General features: G+C 49.1%; 1 protein-coding gene across 1 annotated transcript in view; it reads left to right on the top strand.

The window, feature by feature from the left end:
• ACAD10 (acyl-CoA dehydrogenase family member 10) overlaps nucleotides 1-12,900 on the top strand; it is a 37,883-nt gene extending 24,983 nt beyond the window's left edge. Inside the window, exons 13-20 of the mRNA XM_015413217.1 lie at nucleotides 690-830; nucleotides 1,105-1,242; nucleotides 3,178-3,268; nucleotides 4,800-4,958; nucleotides 5,325-5,497; nucleotides 7,538-7,681; nucleotides 8,569-8,646; nucleotides 12,141-12,900. Of these exons, the coding sequence (XP_015268703.1) occupies nucleotides 690-830; nucleotides 1,105-1,242; nucleotides 3,178-3,268; nucleotides 4,800-4,958; nucleotides 5,325-5,497; nucleotides 7,538-7,681; nucleotides 8,569-8,646; nucleotides 12,141-12,275 (1,059 nt within the window). The 3' untranslated portion in view covers nucleotides 12,276-12,900. The remainder of the gene's footprint in view (nucleotides 1-689; nucleotides 831-1,104; nucleotides 1,243-3,177; nucleotides 3,269-4,799; nucleotides 4,959-5,324; nucleotides 5,498-7,537; nucleotides 7,682-8,568; nucleotides 8,647-12,140) is intronic.
• The last annotated feature ends 4,570 nt before the right edge of the window (nucleotides 12,901-17,470 follow it).

Genomic DNA, 17,470 nt, shown 5'->3' with positions numbered 1-17,470 from the left:
GGAAAGAGGCTTCTCAGGAAGACCCCGGGGAGCTGCTGCCAGTCCGAGGAGACAACGCCGGCCTTGATAGACCAAGCGGGTCTGACTCAGTAGAGGGCAGCTCCATGTGTGTTTATGCGTCTATTGTTAAGTGCTTCAAAAGCTTCATCTAGATTAGAGTCCGGTAGCACCAGAGAGGCAGACAAGATTTTTGGGGTCGGAGCTTTCTGACGAAGGGAGCTTTGACTCTCGAAAACTCTGGTTGGTCTCTAAGGTGTCAGTGGACTCCAGTTGTCCTGCTGCAGACCAACACAGCTACACTCTGAAACCTTCTAATGCTTCAGTATGTACCACTTTCAAATGGTGGCACCGTCCCCGTGGCAGACACGAGGACACCGTCATGTCTAGTTTGGCCCTCTAATGAGTTCCTGATGGCGATGGGGAAAGACACGGAGCTGCATGCGGCTTTGAAGCACCATCCCCTGACCGCTGGGAGTCATACGTGGCCCTCTCTCACCTTTCCCCAGTCTCTGAGATATATTTGGCCGGGCACTAACTGCAGTTGTAAAGGCCAAGAACTTGCTTTCATAGTACATCAGAGGAGAATACGTGAAGGCATGTCCTGTGCCTGTATCGTAGGGCCCCTCGGAGGAGGAGGAGGCCCTGTGGGTCCGAGCCTTCCTAAGTATCCACCTGTTCTCTCCCTCCAGGACAGGGCCAAGTCCGAGGGCCTCTGGAACCTTTTCATACCAGCGGAGAGTGACCCAGACTTGAAATATGGAGCAGGCCTGACAAATCTAGAGTATGCCCACTTGTGTGAACTGATGGGGACTTCGCTGTATGCACCCGAGGTACCTGCGGTGGAGGCTCTGCCCAGTTGCGCTGTGGGAAGCCGGGTGGGGGTGGGGAAGGACCTCAAGAGTGAATCTGGAACCTCCCTTTGGTCCCTGCAGGGAGATCTGAGACCCAAAGGGAGAGAGCCGAACAGCTGTGACTTTCGGGAGGGCCTCTGGCCTGCCTTCCTCTTCCTCTCTACACGTTCCAGTGTTCTGCAGGGTCTCCCTTTTCTGGCAAGTGCCCTCCGACTGTGATGGCCACGGTTTGGCTTCTGACTCATTTCTGCAGATATTCAACTGCTCTGCCCCGGACACAGGCAATATGGAGGTGCTGATACGTTATGGCACGGAAGCACAGAAGGAACGCTGGCTGCAGCCTCTGCTGGAGGGCAAGATCCGCTCCTGCTTTGCTATGACGGAGCCGCAGGTCAGTGGTCCCTGCCAAAAGGTGGCTGCCCTTGTCTCATCTTTTAAAGGGACATGCAAGCCCTTACTTGAGAGCCAGTTTGGTGTAGTGGTGAAGTGTGCGGACTCTAATCTGGGAGAACCGGGTTTGATTCCCCACTCCTCCACTCTCAGCTGCTGGTGTGACCTTGGGCAAGCCGTAGTTCTGTCAGAGCAGTTCCTGAAAAAGAGCCGTTTCTGTCAGAGCTCTCTCAGCCCCACGTACCTCCCAGGGTGTCTGTTGTGGGGAGGGGAAGGGAAAGGAGAGTGTAAGCCGCTCTGAGACTCCAAGTGAAGGGCGGGGTATAAATCCAATCTCTCCTCTTCTTCTTCTTCTTCTACTCAGCCTAAGCCAGAGATGGTTTTCTACACCTGACTCAGAAAGCCAACATGCTGCATTTAAACATTGCAAAGTTTTCTCCCATCCATCCTAAGTCAAAATAAAATAGCATATTAAAAGTGAAGACAGAGGTCATATTTCAAAAGATGTTGGACATTTCCCCATGCGTTATCGGTCCCAGGTTCAATCCTTTTGGGAAGTGTGTGTGTGTCCCTCCCCACTTCCCCACAGTATCGTGGCACAGTCATGAGCCTACAGAGATTTCCTCAGCTTTTCTCCAATCTCCCTCAAACCCGCTTTGTTCAGAGTTTTGGGAAAAATCGCAGTACTGCCTGGACGACTGCCTTGTGGGTGGGAAAATCCAGGCGTTCACATGGCAGCCCTTTCCTCTTTCCACCACTGGAGGGCTTTTTGATTATTTTTTTTAAAATGGCACTAGAATATCATTACATCGATATACCACTGTAACAATAGGTGTAACGTGTTCTCTGAATTCTCGTATCTTATTTCTAAAAAAGTAAGTCTCTATCCTCCTTCTCTGTAGAGATATAAGGGGAAAGGCATATCGTGGCAATGGAAGGGGCTAGAAATTTACTTTTTTTAAAAAAAATGAAAGCTGGGAATTCTGAGACCCTGTTACAACTGTTGTTAACAAGGGTACATTGCTAATAACATTGCTAATAATAGTAATAGCATGGGCCAGGGAACGGGGACTGGGGCAGGAAGAATGCAGGGAAACCTGCCATGTCTACGCTCTTGTGCAGATTGCAAAGGCAGGAGGGAGTGAGGCTCATCCAGCAGGGCAAAAACACTGGGGTGGTGGTGGTTTTTACACAGGGAGGGGCTTGTGTAAAAACCACCACCACCCCAGTGTTTTTGCCCTGCTGGATGAGCCTCACTCCCTCCTGCCTTTGCAATCTGCACAAGAGCGTAGGGGTTGTTAATGCAGCCCCTTTCCAAACCCGCCCCACTCCCTCGGCTCTCGAGCAGAGCAAGCTGGTTCTCACCAGGTTTCCCTCTAAACTGAGTTAGTGTGAGCCAGCTCACAGTTTTTTAGCCTCCGGCTCACACATTTCTGTCTCAGCTCAAGGGGGATGCCTCCAGAGCAAACTAATTTATGCAGCAGCCAAATTGCTTGCTCACAACTTTCATGCCAGTAACTCACAAAGTGGAATTTATGTTCACAAGACTCCAAAGCATAGAGGGAGCGTTGGTTCTCACCCCTCGCTTCTTGAGAGCTTTAAGCCAGAGGTGCGTTGACTGAATCAGAGAGGAGTTCCTGTCTGAAAAGCAGGATCCCTGGCTCCTCCGAGGAGGTGAGCTCACAAAGGCCAACTCCAAATCGAATCTTCTCTGGCAGCGGCAGCATCAAGAGGCGTGTGGATGCCACTTGTTACTCTCCACTGCTGACTTCTGTTTCAAACCTGCGAAATCATTCCTCTTCCTGCTCCCCCCCCCCCCGGGAGTCCAAGATAATGCAGTGTGTGTGGGGGGGGTGCATCCGACCCAGCCTGGTGGCTTAATAGAGGTTCCACCTGCTCCGTTCCGCTTCACTCTAAAACAAAGCATTCCACTTAGGTTGCTTCCTCCGATGCTACCAACATCGAGGCGTCCATCACTGAGGGAAAGGGCATCTATGTTCTGAACGGACGCAAATGGTGGATTTCGGGTATGTTGCAGAACCTTTCGGCTTTCCTTTCCCACCCCCACCCGCTGGCATTTTCCTGCAGCAGACTGCTGAGACGTGGAATAAAAGCATGATAGCTCAAGAGCGGGTCAGCGTCCTGGAGGACTGATCAGCCTCCTGGCCCAGCGATTTGACTTCTCTTGTGGCTTGTAAGAAGCAAAGGCTTCTGGGAAGCCCTCGCTTCCTCTCCTGCTGACTGGGCACTGCTTGAGAGCCACACATGGAGCCTGGTGAGCCAGGGAGGCTGCAGGCCGGCGGAGGCTGGGAGCAAAAACAGCTGCGGAAGCACAGTTCCCTCTGGAGCAAGGAGAAGAAGCCTTGCCCGGTTGGGAGACCACTGGATAGCCCAGCGTCCAGCCTTCACTGTAGACACCAACGTTGCCCTGAAGTTGCATCAAAGCCAACGGTTGCTGGGGCAGAGGGGTGAAGCAAGAAAGTTGGCTGTAGTGAAGTTGTGGTAGACCCAGCCATTCTGAGGCGGCTTGGGGCATTGGGCATCATAACATATGAGCATAATTGGCCCTGTTCTCTTATCCCATAACTGCTAAGTTTACTCAGGAGTCCAGTGAGGTACCTTCTTTAAAGCCATTTGGAAGTCCATGTATATTATAATGCCTCCTTCAAAAGGTTGGTGAGGCAGGACTTTTCTTTGCAGAAGACATGCTGATTTTCCATCAGGCGGCTTTGTTCCTCTGTGTGCTTGAGTCCTCGCACAGGACACTTGAGTCTGGCCACCAAGAAAGAATCCCCGGGAGTACATACATTTAAGAACTGGCTGCATCTCCACTGGGAGCCAGTTTGGTGTAGTGGTTAAGCGCGTGGACTCTAATCTGGGAGAACCGGGTTTGATTCCCCACTCCTCCACTTGCACCTGACTGGATGACCTTGCCCAAGCCGTAGTTCTGATAAGAGCTGTCCTTGAAAAAGAGCCATTTCTGTCAGAGCTCTCTCAGCCCCACCTACCTCTCAGGGTGTCTGTTGTGGGGAGGGGAAGGGAAAGGAGTTTGTAAGCCGCTCTGAGACTCCTTCAGGTAGTGAAGGGCAGGGTATAAATCCAATCTCCTCCTCCTCCTCTTCTTCTTCTGTAGTGGTTAAGTGCATGGACTCTCATCTGGGAGAGCCGGCTTTGATTCCCCACTCCTCCACTTGCACCTGACTGGATGACCTTGCCCAAGCCGTAGTTCTGATAAGAGCTGTCCTTGAAAAAGAGCCATTTCTGTCAGAGCTCTCTCAGCCCCACCTACCTCTCAGGGTGTCTGTTGTGGGGAGGGGAAGGGAAAGGAGTTTGTAAGCCGCTCTGAGACTCCTTCAGGTAGTGAAGGGCAGGGTATAAATCCAAAATCCTCCTCTTCCTCCTCCATCCCTTTGGAACACAGTCCTTGTGCACGTGCAGTTATGTCTTTCTCTCTTTCTTCAGTTGCCATGACCCATCTTTAGCAGTGCACGTGAGCCCATTAAATGGGAACAGAGGGATCAAGCTGTGCTGGTCCCTCACAGTTTCTCTCCTCGGCAGGCTCCCTGGACCCTCGTTGCCAACTCTGCATCTTTATGGGCAAGACTGACCCTTCAGCCCCAAGGCACAAGCAGCAGTCGATGCTCCTCGTTCCTATGAACACTCCTGGGATTACAGTCACTCGGCCACTCACCGTGTATGGCTTGGATGATGCTCCAGGTGAGACAAGAGGGATCTGTTTGGGGTAGTTTCCAAAGGCAGGGTGACACACCTCCTTCACCACCCGCGTCTGCGTACGCAGCCATCTGAAACCCACTTGCAGAACGTGGAAGTCTCAAACACAACAGACTGCCTTGTGAAGCACTCCCATTGGTTTCAGCGCAGCACGACCGTTCTGAATGGTTGGCGCTGATTGACCCTAAGCGGGATCACAGTTGATCTAAGGCGATTCCAGCAAAACCTCATGTCTGGCCCTGTCCCTTCCCTCAGTCAGTGGTTGAGGGGAGTTCAGTTTTTCCATTCCATGGGGGACTAATGTGCAAAATAAGCGCACTGAGCTCTGTGTCTTGTGTCTTCCCCTTCCAGCCGGCCATGGGGAGATCACGTTTGAAAGCGTTTGTGTTCCCCAAGAGAACATCTTGCTGGGTCCTGGCCGGGGGTTTGAAATCGCCCAGGGGAGGCTGGGCCCAGGAAGGATACATCACTGCATGAGGCTGATCGGCCACGCGGAAAGAGCCCTGTCTCTCATGAAGGAGAGGGTGAGCGACGCCACGTATCGGGCCAGGCATCTCTTTCGGATTGCCTCTGTTGCTGCCAGAGAAATGACTTTCACCGGCCATGACACACCAATCTCTGGCACAATGTTACTTTCTGCTCCTTCTCCGCTACTCCCTAATGGTTAGGAAGTTTTATTGCTTGTGCAATAAAACTCCCTTTCATACCAATCTAGAGTTCCTCAAAGCCCTCCTTTAAGCAGGCTCCATTCTGCCAAGTACAGCTCATTGTCCCAGACATCTCCACCGGATTGTATGTATATCCAGTTCCTCATTCTGTCTCTAGTATGATCAAGAAACAGCACCCAAGTTAAGGCCGTGCTGAGTTCCCCAGGCGCCTGTGGAACTGAGAAAATAGGCTATAATAAAAGACGTGACTAAGAGCGGAACGGGGGCAAAATATGTGCACAAAATGTAGACGTGTTTTATTGAGAACTTACAACAGGGCTTTCCTATATCCCCACCCCCCTCCTCTTCTATCCAATGGCAGAGAATTTGCTCATGAGGATATTTATTTATTTACTTACTTAATTTCTTGTCAACATTTGTCATAGAGACTCAAGGCAGGTGATACGAGTTATAAAAGACAATGGAAAAATACAGTATACTACATATAATGGACAATGCAATAAAACTGGATTACACATAGTAAAGATCAGTGGAATAGACAACGGTATATTGCATCACATAAACTGGATTGCACAATCAGAGAAGAGCTCTGTAAGCTCTTGGAGGATTGGCTACATTAGGGGGCGTGTCACCTAATATGCAAAGGAGTTCCTGCTACAAAAAGAGCCCTGCATGATCTAATCCCCCCCTCACCATTTCCTCTTTTCCTTCCCTGAAAGCCCCCATAGCCCCTCCCCTTTCCCTGCTTCCTTCTCTCCTTCCCACCCGCCAACTCACCTACCTTTCTCTGCTCCCTGTGTTCAACTTACCTTCCTTCCCTCCAGCTGGCAGCCTCTGCCTGGGAAAACGATGGCCCAGTTGCGTGGTGTTGGCTGCTGGGCCTGGCCCAGTTGTGTGGTGAAAAACACACAAGCATTATCCTCAGTGTTACTGTGATGGATCCACGTGGGCAGGTTGGCCGGGTCAAAATAGGGAGCTATCCTCTGGGCTAAGTGAAGATAAAAGAAAGCAATTTTTTTTTTTGCAGCGGAATTTATGAAGGATGTTTCTGTTCTGCCTTTTCAGAGTCCTGCTTGAGGTGCCTTACAATTAAAATCACTGCAATAAAAAAACAAACCCAAGCCATTGGACCTATCCAGAAAACAGAAGCAGACCATTAAAAAGCTAAGATAAACCCTCTTATTAAAAGCCTGATTAAAAAGATGTGTTTTGGCCTGGCGCCTAAAAGAAAGCAAAGTAGATGCGAGGCAAGCCTCCAAGGGGAGGGTGTTCCAGAGGCGAGGGGCCACCGCAGAAAATGCCCTGTCTCTAGTCATCATCCACCTTGCCTCTGAGGACACAGACAGCAGGGCTTGAGAGGTAGATCTTAACTGGTAGGTTGCACAATAAGGGAGGAGTCCTCAGTCCTTCAGGTACCATAGTCCCGATCCATTTAGGTCCAGTAAGAGCCAGCGCTTTGAATCGTGTCCAGAAACTTTCAGCACTTGCTTCTCCAGCAATTCTGCTGGGTCCAGAATATTGCCCCCCGCAACTCTTAGCTGAATCAGCGAGGGTTAGTTGAACCTCATCAGGTGAGGCAAGCCCAGAGTCCTTCAAGACCTGAGCCTTCCCCACCCGCATCACCTCCGTTTTGTCAGGATCCCCTTTCAGTGTTTTCATCCTCAGGCATTTAACCACAGCAGCAAGGCGCTGGTGGCATTAAGCCCACATCACACCATTGGCAAGTCTAGAGCGCCGCTGCTCGGACCATTGGCTGCAGCTGGAAAGGCCCCAGGATTGCACCTGGCTGGGACACATCTCTGTACACAGGCCAGGGGATCCCAGTGGCTTATATGGCTACACTTGTCCTTTCCTGGTTTACTGTAAAACTCTCAGGCAGGTGTGGGTTTTTGGCAGGTGACGTCCCGCACAGCCTTCGGGAAGCCCTTAGCGGAACAAGGCACCATCAGGGCGGCCATCGCTGAGTCCCGGGTTGAAATTGAGCAGGCCCGGCTGCTAGTCCTCAAGGCAGCCCACCTCATGGATGTCGTTGGAAATAAGGCAAGTGCTTGGAGAATCAAAGGGTGGGTGGGGGGGTCAGATCCAGGCAGCTGGTGGTCACCGTAGGCTCACTGTCGAGCAGGGGTCCCCAACCTTCTTGAGCCCACAGACACCTTTGGAATTCTGGCACAGCGTGGTGGGCACAGCCACAAAACGGATGTCACGAACTGGCAGCCACAGGAGGCAGAGCGGGCCACAAAAGAGCTGCCACCACTTACCTCCACTTACACAGCAAAGATCTTTGTGCTGTCGTGGCCGCCGCCGCCAAAGCAACCTTTTAAAAAATCTGCACAGCCAATTACATCTCCATTGGCCAGTCGGAACCCTTGTTGGGCAGAAGCCCCACCCATTTTCCAGTGTTGGTGGCTGCCGATGGGCACGATCTTGGGGATCCCTGCTGTAGAGACACAAGCACAGGCAGTGTCCTTTTATTTATATATGGCTCGTAAGGGGGATGCCAGCAGCAGGGAACCCCCACCCCCAACCGGGGACTGGCAACCCTAGAAGGGGGGCCAGAAGGAGACTGTGAAAAGCTGCAGGTCTTATCTACACTCATTTTTAAGTGTGAGAGTTGCCTCTCCTGCGTGTGGTGTCTTTGGGCCTGGCCCCAGGGGCTCTACCATTCTGCCCTGCAGAAATCCAGCTCAGCTGCTCGATACTGCTGGGAAGGGAAGGGCCTCCACACACAGCCCAGCACAGAGGGCATCTGGGGGGCTATCCCCAGTCTTCTCTTTATCCATTTGGAAATGGCCTTCTGGTTGAAAGAGAGCAATATATCACTGTCAGTTTGCAAGTGATGGTGTGCCCTCGGTGGGGGGGGGAGGGAGCCGGTGAGGACATGGCTTCCCTTGAGAGCTGCCACTTCCTTCTGTCTTGATCCCACACAGGAAGCTGCTCCAGAGATCGCCATGATCAAAGTGGTGGCTCCAAACATGGCGTTACGGGTCATCGACCGGGCTGTCCAGGTGAGTGCTTTGTGGGGGCAACACGGAAATTCGTTCCTCCGTCTCTGTCCAGTGCCATCCTTCTTCACACTCTTTCCATCCGAGGGCCCAAAAGTTCTCACGTCATTCTCCCCTCCTTGTCTGTCCCTGTGCTGTCCATAAGGTTGCCATGGGTCTGGATCCCCGGGAGGGGAGGGACCTCAGTAGTGGGGTATAAGGCCACAGAGTTCACAGTCCAAAGCAGCCATTTTCACCGGGAGAGCTCTCTCTGTATTCTGGAGTCGATCAATTCAATTACCTTTATTGGCATTGACATTAAAAAGAGTAATATACAAAAGATAAGGTAAAGAACAAATACCAATCAAAGAGGAAGAAACGTTCTAAGATAGTCTAAAATCAATGTAAAATAAGTCTCAATTTCATATCTCCTGAATACAAGTTTTGTATTACAATACTGTACTACGAATAAAAAGAGCAGCCTGCAAGAACTCTGCCACAGAAACGGTTATATTTTCATCATCGCTATTTAGCAAATAAAGCAATTTGTGTGAGTCAGGAAGCTCTACGATACCACCAAGTAGTGACGATAAAATGCGGTGTCGAATATTGGCATAGTAATGGCATTCCAACAACATGTGAGACACCATTTCAGCTGACCCGCTTGCACAGGGGCATAGTCTATTAACAAAAGGGATACCATTAAACCTCCCAGTTAAGATCGCTGAAGGGAGAGCATTGAACCGGGCAGTGAAAAGGTTCTACACAGGGGGTCGGTTGGAGCCGGAGCGCACAGGAGCAGCACTCCGGGAGTGAGGAGCCCAGGGGGCGGGCACATGACAAAGCCCCGCCCCCTGCTCCCAGCAGCCCATCTAAGGTGCCGGCTTGCCTTTAAACCGCCTTCCCTTCCATCTGATGCCAGGGGGTGTAACATATGCAAATAAGTTATACTAATGAGCTCCCGCACCTCTTTTTCTACGAAATGACCCCTGGTTCTACGTAATGCTGGAGTCTGAAGTTGGTGAAAATAGCTAGCAGGATGATCCACAGTGGACAATATCCCATGACTCAGAGGGGAGCACGTCTTATTAGCTGCGTTGTACAGTTCAAATAGCTCTGCCTCAAATAGTCTATCCCTTATTGTTTGCATTGCCTCCAGTTCCGAAAGTGAGAGTAAGGATTCGAAAGGGATATCCAGAGTTCGTAACTTCTGGAGAAGAGTCGTAATTCTGGGAGATCTCCAGGAGGTCGGCGACTAGACAAGCTGCAGGAGTTCCTATTCAGAACTTAATTCCCAGAATTCTGCTTTTCAGTATCAGGATGGTGGCACAAAGGAGGAATGGGGCTTATACGTCCTTCACCCCACCCACCCAGGGCCGTTTTCCCGAGCTGAGGGTCCACTGTTTGCCCCACTGGGTAAAATGTTTGTGCAGCCCATCACTACCCTTGCCTTCCCACAGCAGGGCAAACGGCGACTCCCTGAGGTTGTTTCTGGTCAAGAGAACAGCACGGTTTGCGCTCCCGTGATTCTCCTCCAGAGTTGGGCCCCCAAATGCCTGGGAGTTTTTTGAGCATGAGACGCCCAGCGCATATCTGGCACAACCCCTGATCCAGGCCTCTGTCTGGTTATTTTATTTGTATACCTCTGCACCAGTAACAAGAGCCTTAGGCCGAAGAGTTGCGCCTCACTTCACCCCTCACACCTTCCTGTCATGCTTACTATCTCGGGTCCACTGCCGACCTTAGGCGTGTGAGGTAAACTGGGTTTTGAGTCTTTTCATTCACACGCAAACAGGATTCCTTGATCCTGTACCAGACAGCACGTCACTTTCCCTTGGATCGTACAGAGACTGTAGTGGGTTATCAGGGTTGAGGATAACATGGAACAAACAAACAGGTTTATTTAGTTGCTAAGTGTGTCACCGGAACTCCTCTAAGGACGGTTCCGAATGCCCAACTCAGACTTATCTACGACAGTGGGCGTGGCGTGAGTAATTTTCCCGTGTATACAGAGGTCAGATTGGCCAACGAGCACTTCTATTTCCCAGGAAGTGAGACAACACGCTAGGTTTAATGAATAAATGTTGCCTTTTTACTAAGCAGTTTTCAAGCATACGAAAAACAGATGCACACACAGAATCACACAAGTTCCTTAGTTACAATAGTATATAGAAAGCAATCAGCAAGGAAATTAATAAATTCAACAGACAAGGGGGATACACAGTAGGATATCGCTTATACTTATCTGAGGTCCGAGCTGAGAAGAAATCTCCTCTTAGAAAAAGTGGGGCAGCTTAAGGATCAGCGGGTGAAATTCTAAAAACACACGAGCTGGTCCAGCCAAGCCACGTGCGGGTTCTCGGGTCGCGACTCCCGGGAACACAGTAAGAATCACCTGCAGCGCTTAAGGTGCAAGGTAGGGGAGGGGTGCTTTAACCAGAGAAACAATGCTGTGTTTCTCTTTTTAAAAGCTAGGTTTTTGGGCTTGGCTTAAGGCCATAAACCCTTAGGGTCCGTCCTCTTTACTATGGCTATAGGTTAAAGAGTTGTGACGTCCTAATTGAGGGGAAGGGGCAATATGCAGATGCTCTGCCCTAACTTCAAAAGAGCCATGTGGCCAGGTGTGAAACCGTCGTTTCCATTGGCAACCTTTGACTTGCAGAGAGATGCGCCTGGTCCATGAGCAATAAAGGAAGTTTTCTTTGTGATGCCAATACCAGATAGGAGGCCGGGTTACGTGGTTTCCCACAGCTCAGCAATGGTGGGAAATCCTGTTGTTTCTCCAAGTCTCTCATCGTGCATAATGGCGCTGGTCTTCTTTGTCCAGAGGCACTCTGGGAAGGTGCAGGGAAGTACGTGTCCTGTAGCAGGCAACACCAGCCCTGCTCATCCAGATGCAGGCATGAGATGTACAGCCAAGCAGCAAACACAGCATTAGCACAGTACAGACAAATGCAATTGCAAACACACATGGTTACAAGTGTGACGTGATTCCTTCCCACTCCAGCCTGCTGGCTGACACAGTTACCAGAGTGGGGAAGTGCCGTATCCTTAAAAGGTACGATGCCTGTCCTTAAATACAATCACTGGATGGCTTGAACAAGGCCGCGGTCCTTATCTGAGAAGGGCAGCCAAAGCCTGCCTGGCAAAAATCAATCCTCACGGTCCCCACCGCCTCTAGGATCCCCTTCCGATCCTTTCTCCCTCCAAAACCCAACTGCCCTTTTTGTCCCTTAGTGGTTGAGTTAAACTCCCCTCAGGTCTTTTGACACACACACACACACCCAGCATTCCTTTTAGCCTTTCAAATCCCGTTGTTTCTCACTGAACAGGGAGGAAAGACAGTTGGAACTTTCTCCTGTCCATCACAGTATCTGTTGACAGGTTAGACATGTGGGGAACTCAAGGACTTCCTAAAGCCCTCAGGGGGGCTCTCCTTTAGGGACTGATCCTGCCTGCTCCACAGGCACGTCTTTAAACAAGGCCTTCACCTGAGCTCCTGGCCTTTTCCCTTGCAGGCCTTTGGGGCGGCAGGACTCAGCAGCGACTATCCACTGGCACAGTTCTTTGCCTGGGCGCGAGCTCTCCGCCTGGCCGACGGCCCGGACGAAGTCCACCGGGCAGCCATCGCCAAAATGGAACTGAAGCGTTAGCTGGGCCACAAGCCATGGCCAGGAACAGCTTTACCTTCTGTTAGCTGGAGGTGGGAAAGGAATCCTGGGCCACGGCTTTGATGGGGGTCTGAGGCGGCACGGACGAATGTGGGCCGTTTGTAATTTTCCTGTGGCACTTTGGCTAATCATAAGCACAATCAATTGTGGGGAAAAGAATCACAGAAGCAGGCTGCTCAGGGGATTAGGGGCCCAGCTAAAATCCCAGCAACTTCAGGGATTCTCGAGAAGAGATCCAGCACCCAAAAATCGTTGACGGCTGGACCGTTCTGGATTTCGGCGACTTACTCGGCCACACTTTGGTTAGCAGAGAACTGCTGACGGCTCCCAAGGCACTCCTGCTCCTGTGAGGGAAGGTCAGGAGCCTGGATCTCAGTTGAATATCCTGAACACGGACAGTGGGGAAAGAAGTCAAGGATTTCCCCAAGGACCTCTGGCAGAGTAACCCCGCCACCACTTCTTTGTGTTTTGTGGGGATTTGCACTTTAATGTGGTACTTCACTGATGTAATTTTTTTAAGAGGATGGAAAGGATCAAGGGGGAAGAAGCAGACTGATTTTGAAGCACCTTACAAAACCGGTTCTAAAAGCAAATTAAAAAGAACACCTCCTCCCTGCCTCTGTGTCTTCTGTGCTATGCCGTTGCAAAACCGCAGATATGTTTTGTGTGCCCAGAATGAAAAAGGCTGGAGAGAGAGAGAGCGGCTTGTGTTTGTGTGTGTAGGATTGGGTTTCTCTTTTTTCCTTGCCTGTTCGCTCTCAGAAAATGGCGTGGGAATCAAGAGAATGCTTCAGGGGAAAGCAAAAACAGAGTTCCCACCATTCCTTTTGCACAAGACTGGCACCAACAGAGAGTCTCCTTGAAAGCTGAAATCGCCCTCACCCTCACACACAGCTCACCCAACTGAATCGAGGAAAGTCTGATGTTACCAACAGGAAACTCTGAAGGGGAAGCCTGGCCCATTTCTTGGGTGTGGCGAGTTGTACTCTCTCTTCTTGAACGAAGAACGGTACACTCCTTCTATCTGGGATGGTCGTCCTCTTCGACCGAGCGCGCAGCTTTGGGAGGGACGCACATAGAGCGGTGAGGAAGGTAGGGGACACCCGCCTAGCCAGCCAGATCAACCAAATCAACCCTGGCGATCACTGAGGTGACAGATGTCGCAGCCAGATCGCCCTCACATCCGTGGAAGTGTCGACTGTGTGTTGCCAGGTCTGGCCTCCCTCTTGTGTGGTTTCCCAATACGGTGACAGTCACAAGCGGGGTACTAGCTGGGCTGTCTTCAGCTTCCTCCATCTTGCAGGCGGGAGACATAGGGAACGATCCTAAGCCGGTCTGCTGGGAACAAAGTCCCATGTCACTGAGTGGACTGACTCCCGGGAAAGTGCCCTTAAGGACTGCAGCCATAGTCCTTGCGTGAGAACTGGCTGTCCCCCTTCTGCAACTGCCACATGTGCAGAAGTGCCCTCTGTGGGCACCCGACAGGGGTGCCCCCTGTCACCCCTGTTGTTTGCCCTGGCTATAGAGCCTTTTGCACAAGCGGTAAGAGACAACCCCCAAATCCACAGCATAAAGATTTGGCCCTAAACAAATGAAGCATAGTCTTTTTGCAGAGGACCTAGCCCTGACTTAAACACACCCAGAGCATACATTACCAAACCTTCAGCAACTCCTTTCATCCTTTGGCCTTATTTCTGGCCTTAAAGCGAACCCTTCAAAAACACAATTATACCGAATATGATGTTATTTTAAGGTATACTGGAGTGACGAGGGGGGAAGCATTGTGGGAAGCCACGGGGAGGGGGAGAGTAAAATGGGGATATTTGGGGTAAACATTGAAATATTAATGGAACTGATGACATGTCAATATTTTCATGAAAAATAAAATTCTGTTCAAAAAAAACAACAACACAATTATACCCAGTCAATATATCTCAAACCCAAAAAGGTTATAACTCCAAACATTATACCTTCAGCTGGGTAACAAAACTATGGCAATATTTAGGGATTAAGATCCCTCTAAACATATATGACCTTTTGAAGACAAACTTCTCCCCTCTAAAAAGATTTTACCAAAGACTCGCACTTAAATGGGCCAGGCTTCCCTTCAGAGTTTCCTGTTGGTAACATCAGGCTTTTCTCCATTCAGTTGGATGAGCTGTGTGTGAGGGTGAGGAGAGCCAGTTTGGTGTAGTGGTTAAGTGTGCGGACTCTAATCTGGGAGAACCGGGTTTGATTCCCCCCACTCCTCCACTTGCACCTGCTGATGTGACCCTGGGTCAGTCACAAGCTCTGGCACAGCTGTCCTTGAAAAAGAGCAGTTTGTGTCAGAGTTCTCTCAGCCCCGCCCACCTCACAGGGTGTCTGTTGTGGGGAGGGGAAGGGAAAGGAGTTTGTAAGCCGCTCTGAGACTCCAAGTGAAGGGCGGGGTATAAATCCAATCTCTTCTCTTCTTCTTCTTCTTCTTAAGTCAAGCCTCATCTCTTTCCTCATGGATGGAAAAAATCCAATTAATTAAATCTTTTAATTTTCTGAAATTTTTATGCCTATTCCGTACAATCCCCTTGGAAATCCCTAAAGATTATTTTAAAACCTGGCAAAAAGTATTTTCAAGTTTTATTTGGAACTCTGCTAGACCTAGGATTAGTTTAAATACTCTAAAGAAACCTGCGGATAGAGGTGGTCTAGCCCTCCCTGACCTAACACTTTATCATGAGGCTGTGACACTATCGGGGCTTCTGAAGTTTTACAGTGGCAACTTCACTAACGATTGGAAAATTATAGAACACTATTATTTAGAAAATTACACACCAGAATCTATCTTATGGGGAAAACCTAATAGAAGACCAGATACAATAAATCAGAATTTCTTTCTATAGTCTTAAAACTTGGGACAAGCGAAAGAAGCTTTTAGCCCTGTTTCGATCACCTATGTCGACTTTTATAGGTCAGTCATGGTATTTACCAGCTCAAACTCCAGATTCCTTTAGAGTCTGGAGAGACAAGAAGCTTACCCGATTTATAGACATTCTACAGGGACCTGTAATAGCAAAAAAAAAGAAGCCTTTTTAGAACAAAAACATTCATGCTATTTACCTTGGTATGAATATGCACAGTTGTCTTCTTTGTGCTGTTCACAAGACTTCCGGGAGGGTCTCCAGCGTCCTCTCACTACCTTTGAGCAAAACGTGAAAGTTGATAATCTATATTTTAAAAACAAAATAGCATTTATTTATAAAATACTTTTAGAATCATACTCTTCTAAACTTCTCAGCTACCAAAATAGTTGGCAGGCTGACTGTGGAGACCCCGTAACAGGGAAAGACTGGGAGAAGATTTGGGCATCACCGACCCTTTCCTCTAAATCTATTAATATACGATTACAGGGTTACAAAATCTTAATGCGATGGTACATCACACCCAGCAAATTACATCACATTACACCATTATATACGCCACTTTGCTGGAGGAAGTGTGGGGCTCAAGGCTCGTTTCTCCACTGTTGGTGGGATTGTACAATAGTAATGGAGTTTTGGCAAAAGATTTTTAGATACATCAAGGACATAACTGGTTATGATATAGTTCCTTCACAGGAATTGGTATTATTAGACCTCTGGAGAGACTGTCACATACCTAGGATGTATCAGGACCTTATTTCAGTTCTCCTAACTGCAGCTAAAACACTTATTGCAGCAAATTGGAAAGATTCTACCTCTATCTCTACTGCAGTGGTTTGTTAAGGTTATGGGACCTGTTTGTAATGGACAAAATATCGGACTTAGTTACGAGGACAGACGGCTCTAATGTCACCTCAACTCTACTAGCCAAATGGTCTCCATTCCGGGAATATGCACAGGACAATTACTCTACTCTCAAATGAGTCTTATTCCTTCTAAAATATAAAGAAATACTTACCTGTTTTTAGTTTTGGAAAGTATCAACTATAACACAGTTTTCCTGCCGTTACTGTTCCTTTTTATTCTGTAAAAGTTCGATTCTTGTTGGGTTTGGAAATCCTAATGTTATATTGCACGGTTAACCGGTTGTTTTCTTTGTATGTTATGTATAAAACTAGAAATAATGCCCGTTGCGGAAATAAATACAACGAGATCTAGAAAGAGGCTCTGGGAGAGTGCTCTGGCTTTGGGCAAACAGTGTCAGTTTCCTGTGGCGACCTCAGCAGGGTTTAATGACAGAGTCCACTGTTTTCTCCAGAGGGACTGATCTCTGCTACCTGAAGAGCATTTGTATGTTTGAGTTATCTGTAGCCCTCACCTGGAGAGTGGTAACCATTGTTACCCATTCTCCTCTCCCCTATGAGGTATGTTATGCAACTGAAAATTCCAACTGCCTTGCGGGGGGGGGAGTTTGAGGTGTGGAATGGACTGAAGTCCAATCAGCTTCCATATGCAAAAGACCCTGGTCGCAGCAGTTGTGGTGTGGGCGGGACCCGGGCTTTGCCTTCTGATTGGTGGCGATATATGCTGAGGAGCAGTGCCATCAGCCATACACTAAGGGAGTGCATTTTAGAATTAGAACTTTGGCACCCACTATTCAATTATATATAAGGAGAGATTACTTTTTTTAAAAAAGAAGTGTCCTCTGTGACTCAGATTCTTGCACCAATGTGTGAGAAAGGCAGATTATAAAGGCAGTCCTAAAACACGGCTGCGGTGGCTCAATGGTTAAGACGCTGAACTGCAGACCGGAAGGTCGGTAGTTCAGCAGCTTGAGAGTGCCACATCTTTGGCCCCAGCTCCTGCCAACCTAGCAGTTCGAAAGCAAGAAATTGCAAGTAGATAAATAGGTACCGTTTCGGTGGGAAGGTAACAGTGTTCTGTGCACCTTGGCGTCTAGTCATGCTGCCCACATGACCACGGAAACATCTTCAGACAGCGCTGGCTCTTCGGCTTGGAAAGAGAGATGAGCACTACCCCCTAGAGTCGGATTCAACTGGCTTTTGAGCAAGGGAAGCCTTTACCTTTACTTAAAACATGCTTGTTTTGATCATTCCCCAAAGTCAGCCAGATTTGGCGCTCAGGGCAGCTGATGTGTGTCAAATAAAACATAGACTGTTATTAAAAAGCATGAAAACAGAGTAACACCACAATAAACAAGCAGCAAGAATAATGTCTTTTTAAAAACGTATATTGCCAGCAGGATAGCTATGAATGGTT

This window comes from Gekko japonicus, unplaced genomic scaffold (genome assembly GCF_001447785.1).
Source record: "Gekko japonicus isolate JY-2015 unplaced genomic scaffold, Gekko_japonicus_V1.1 scaffold10, whole genome shotgun sequence".
Taxonomy (NCBI): domain Eukaryota; kingdom Metazoa; phylum Chordata; class Lepidosauria; order Squamata; family Gekkonidae; genus Gekko; species Gekko japonicus.
This window is presented reverse-complemented; position numbering and strand designations above follow the sequence as displayed.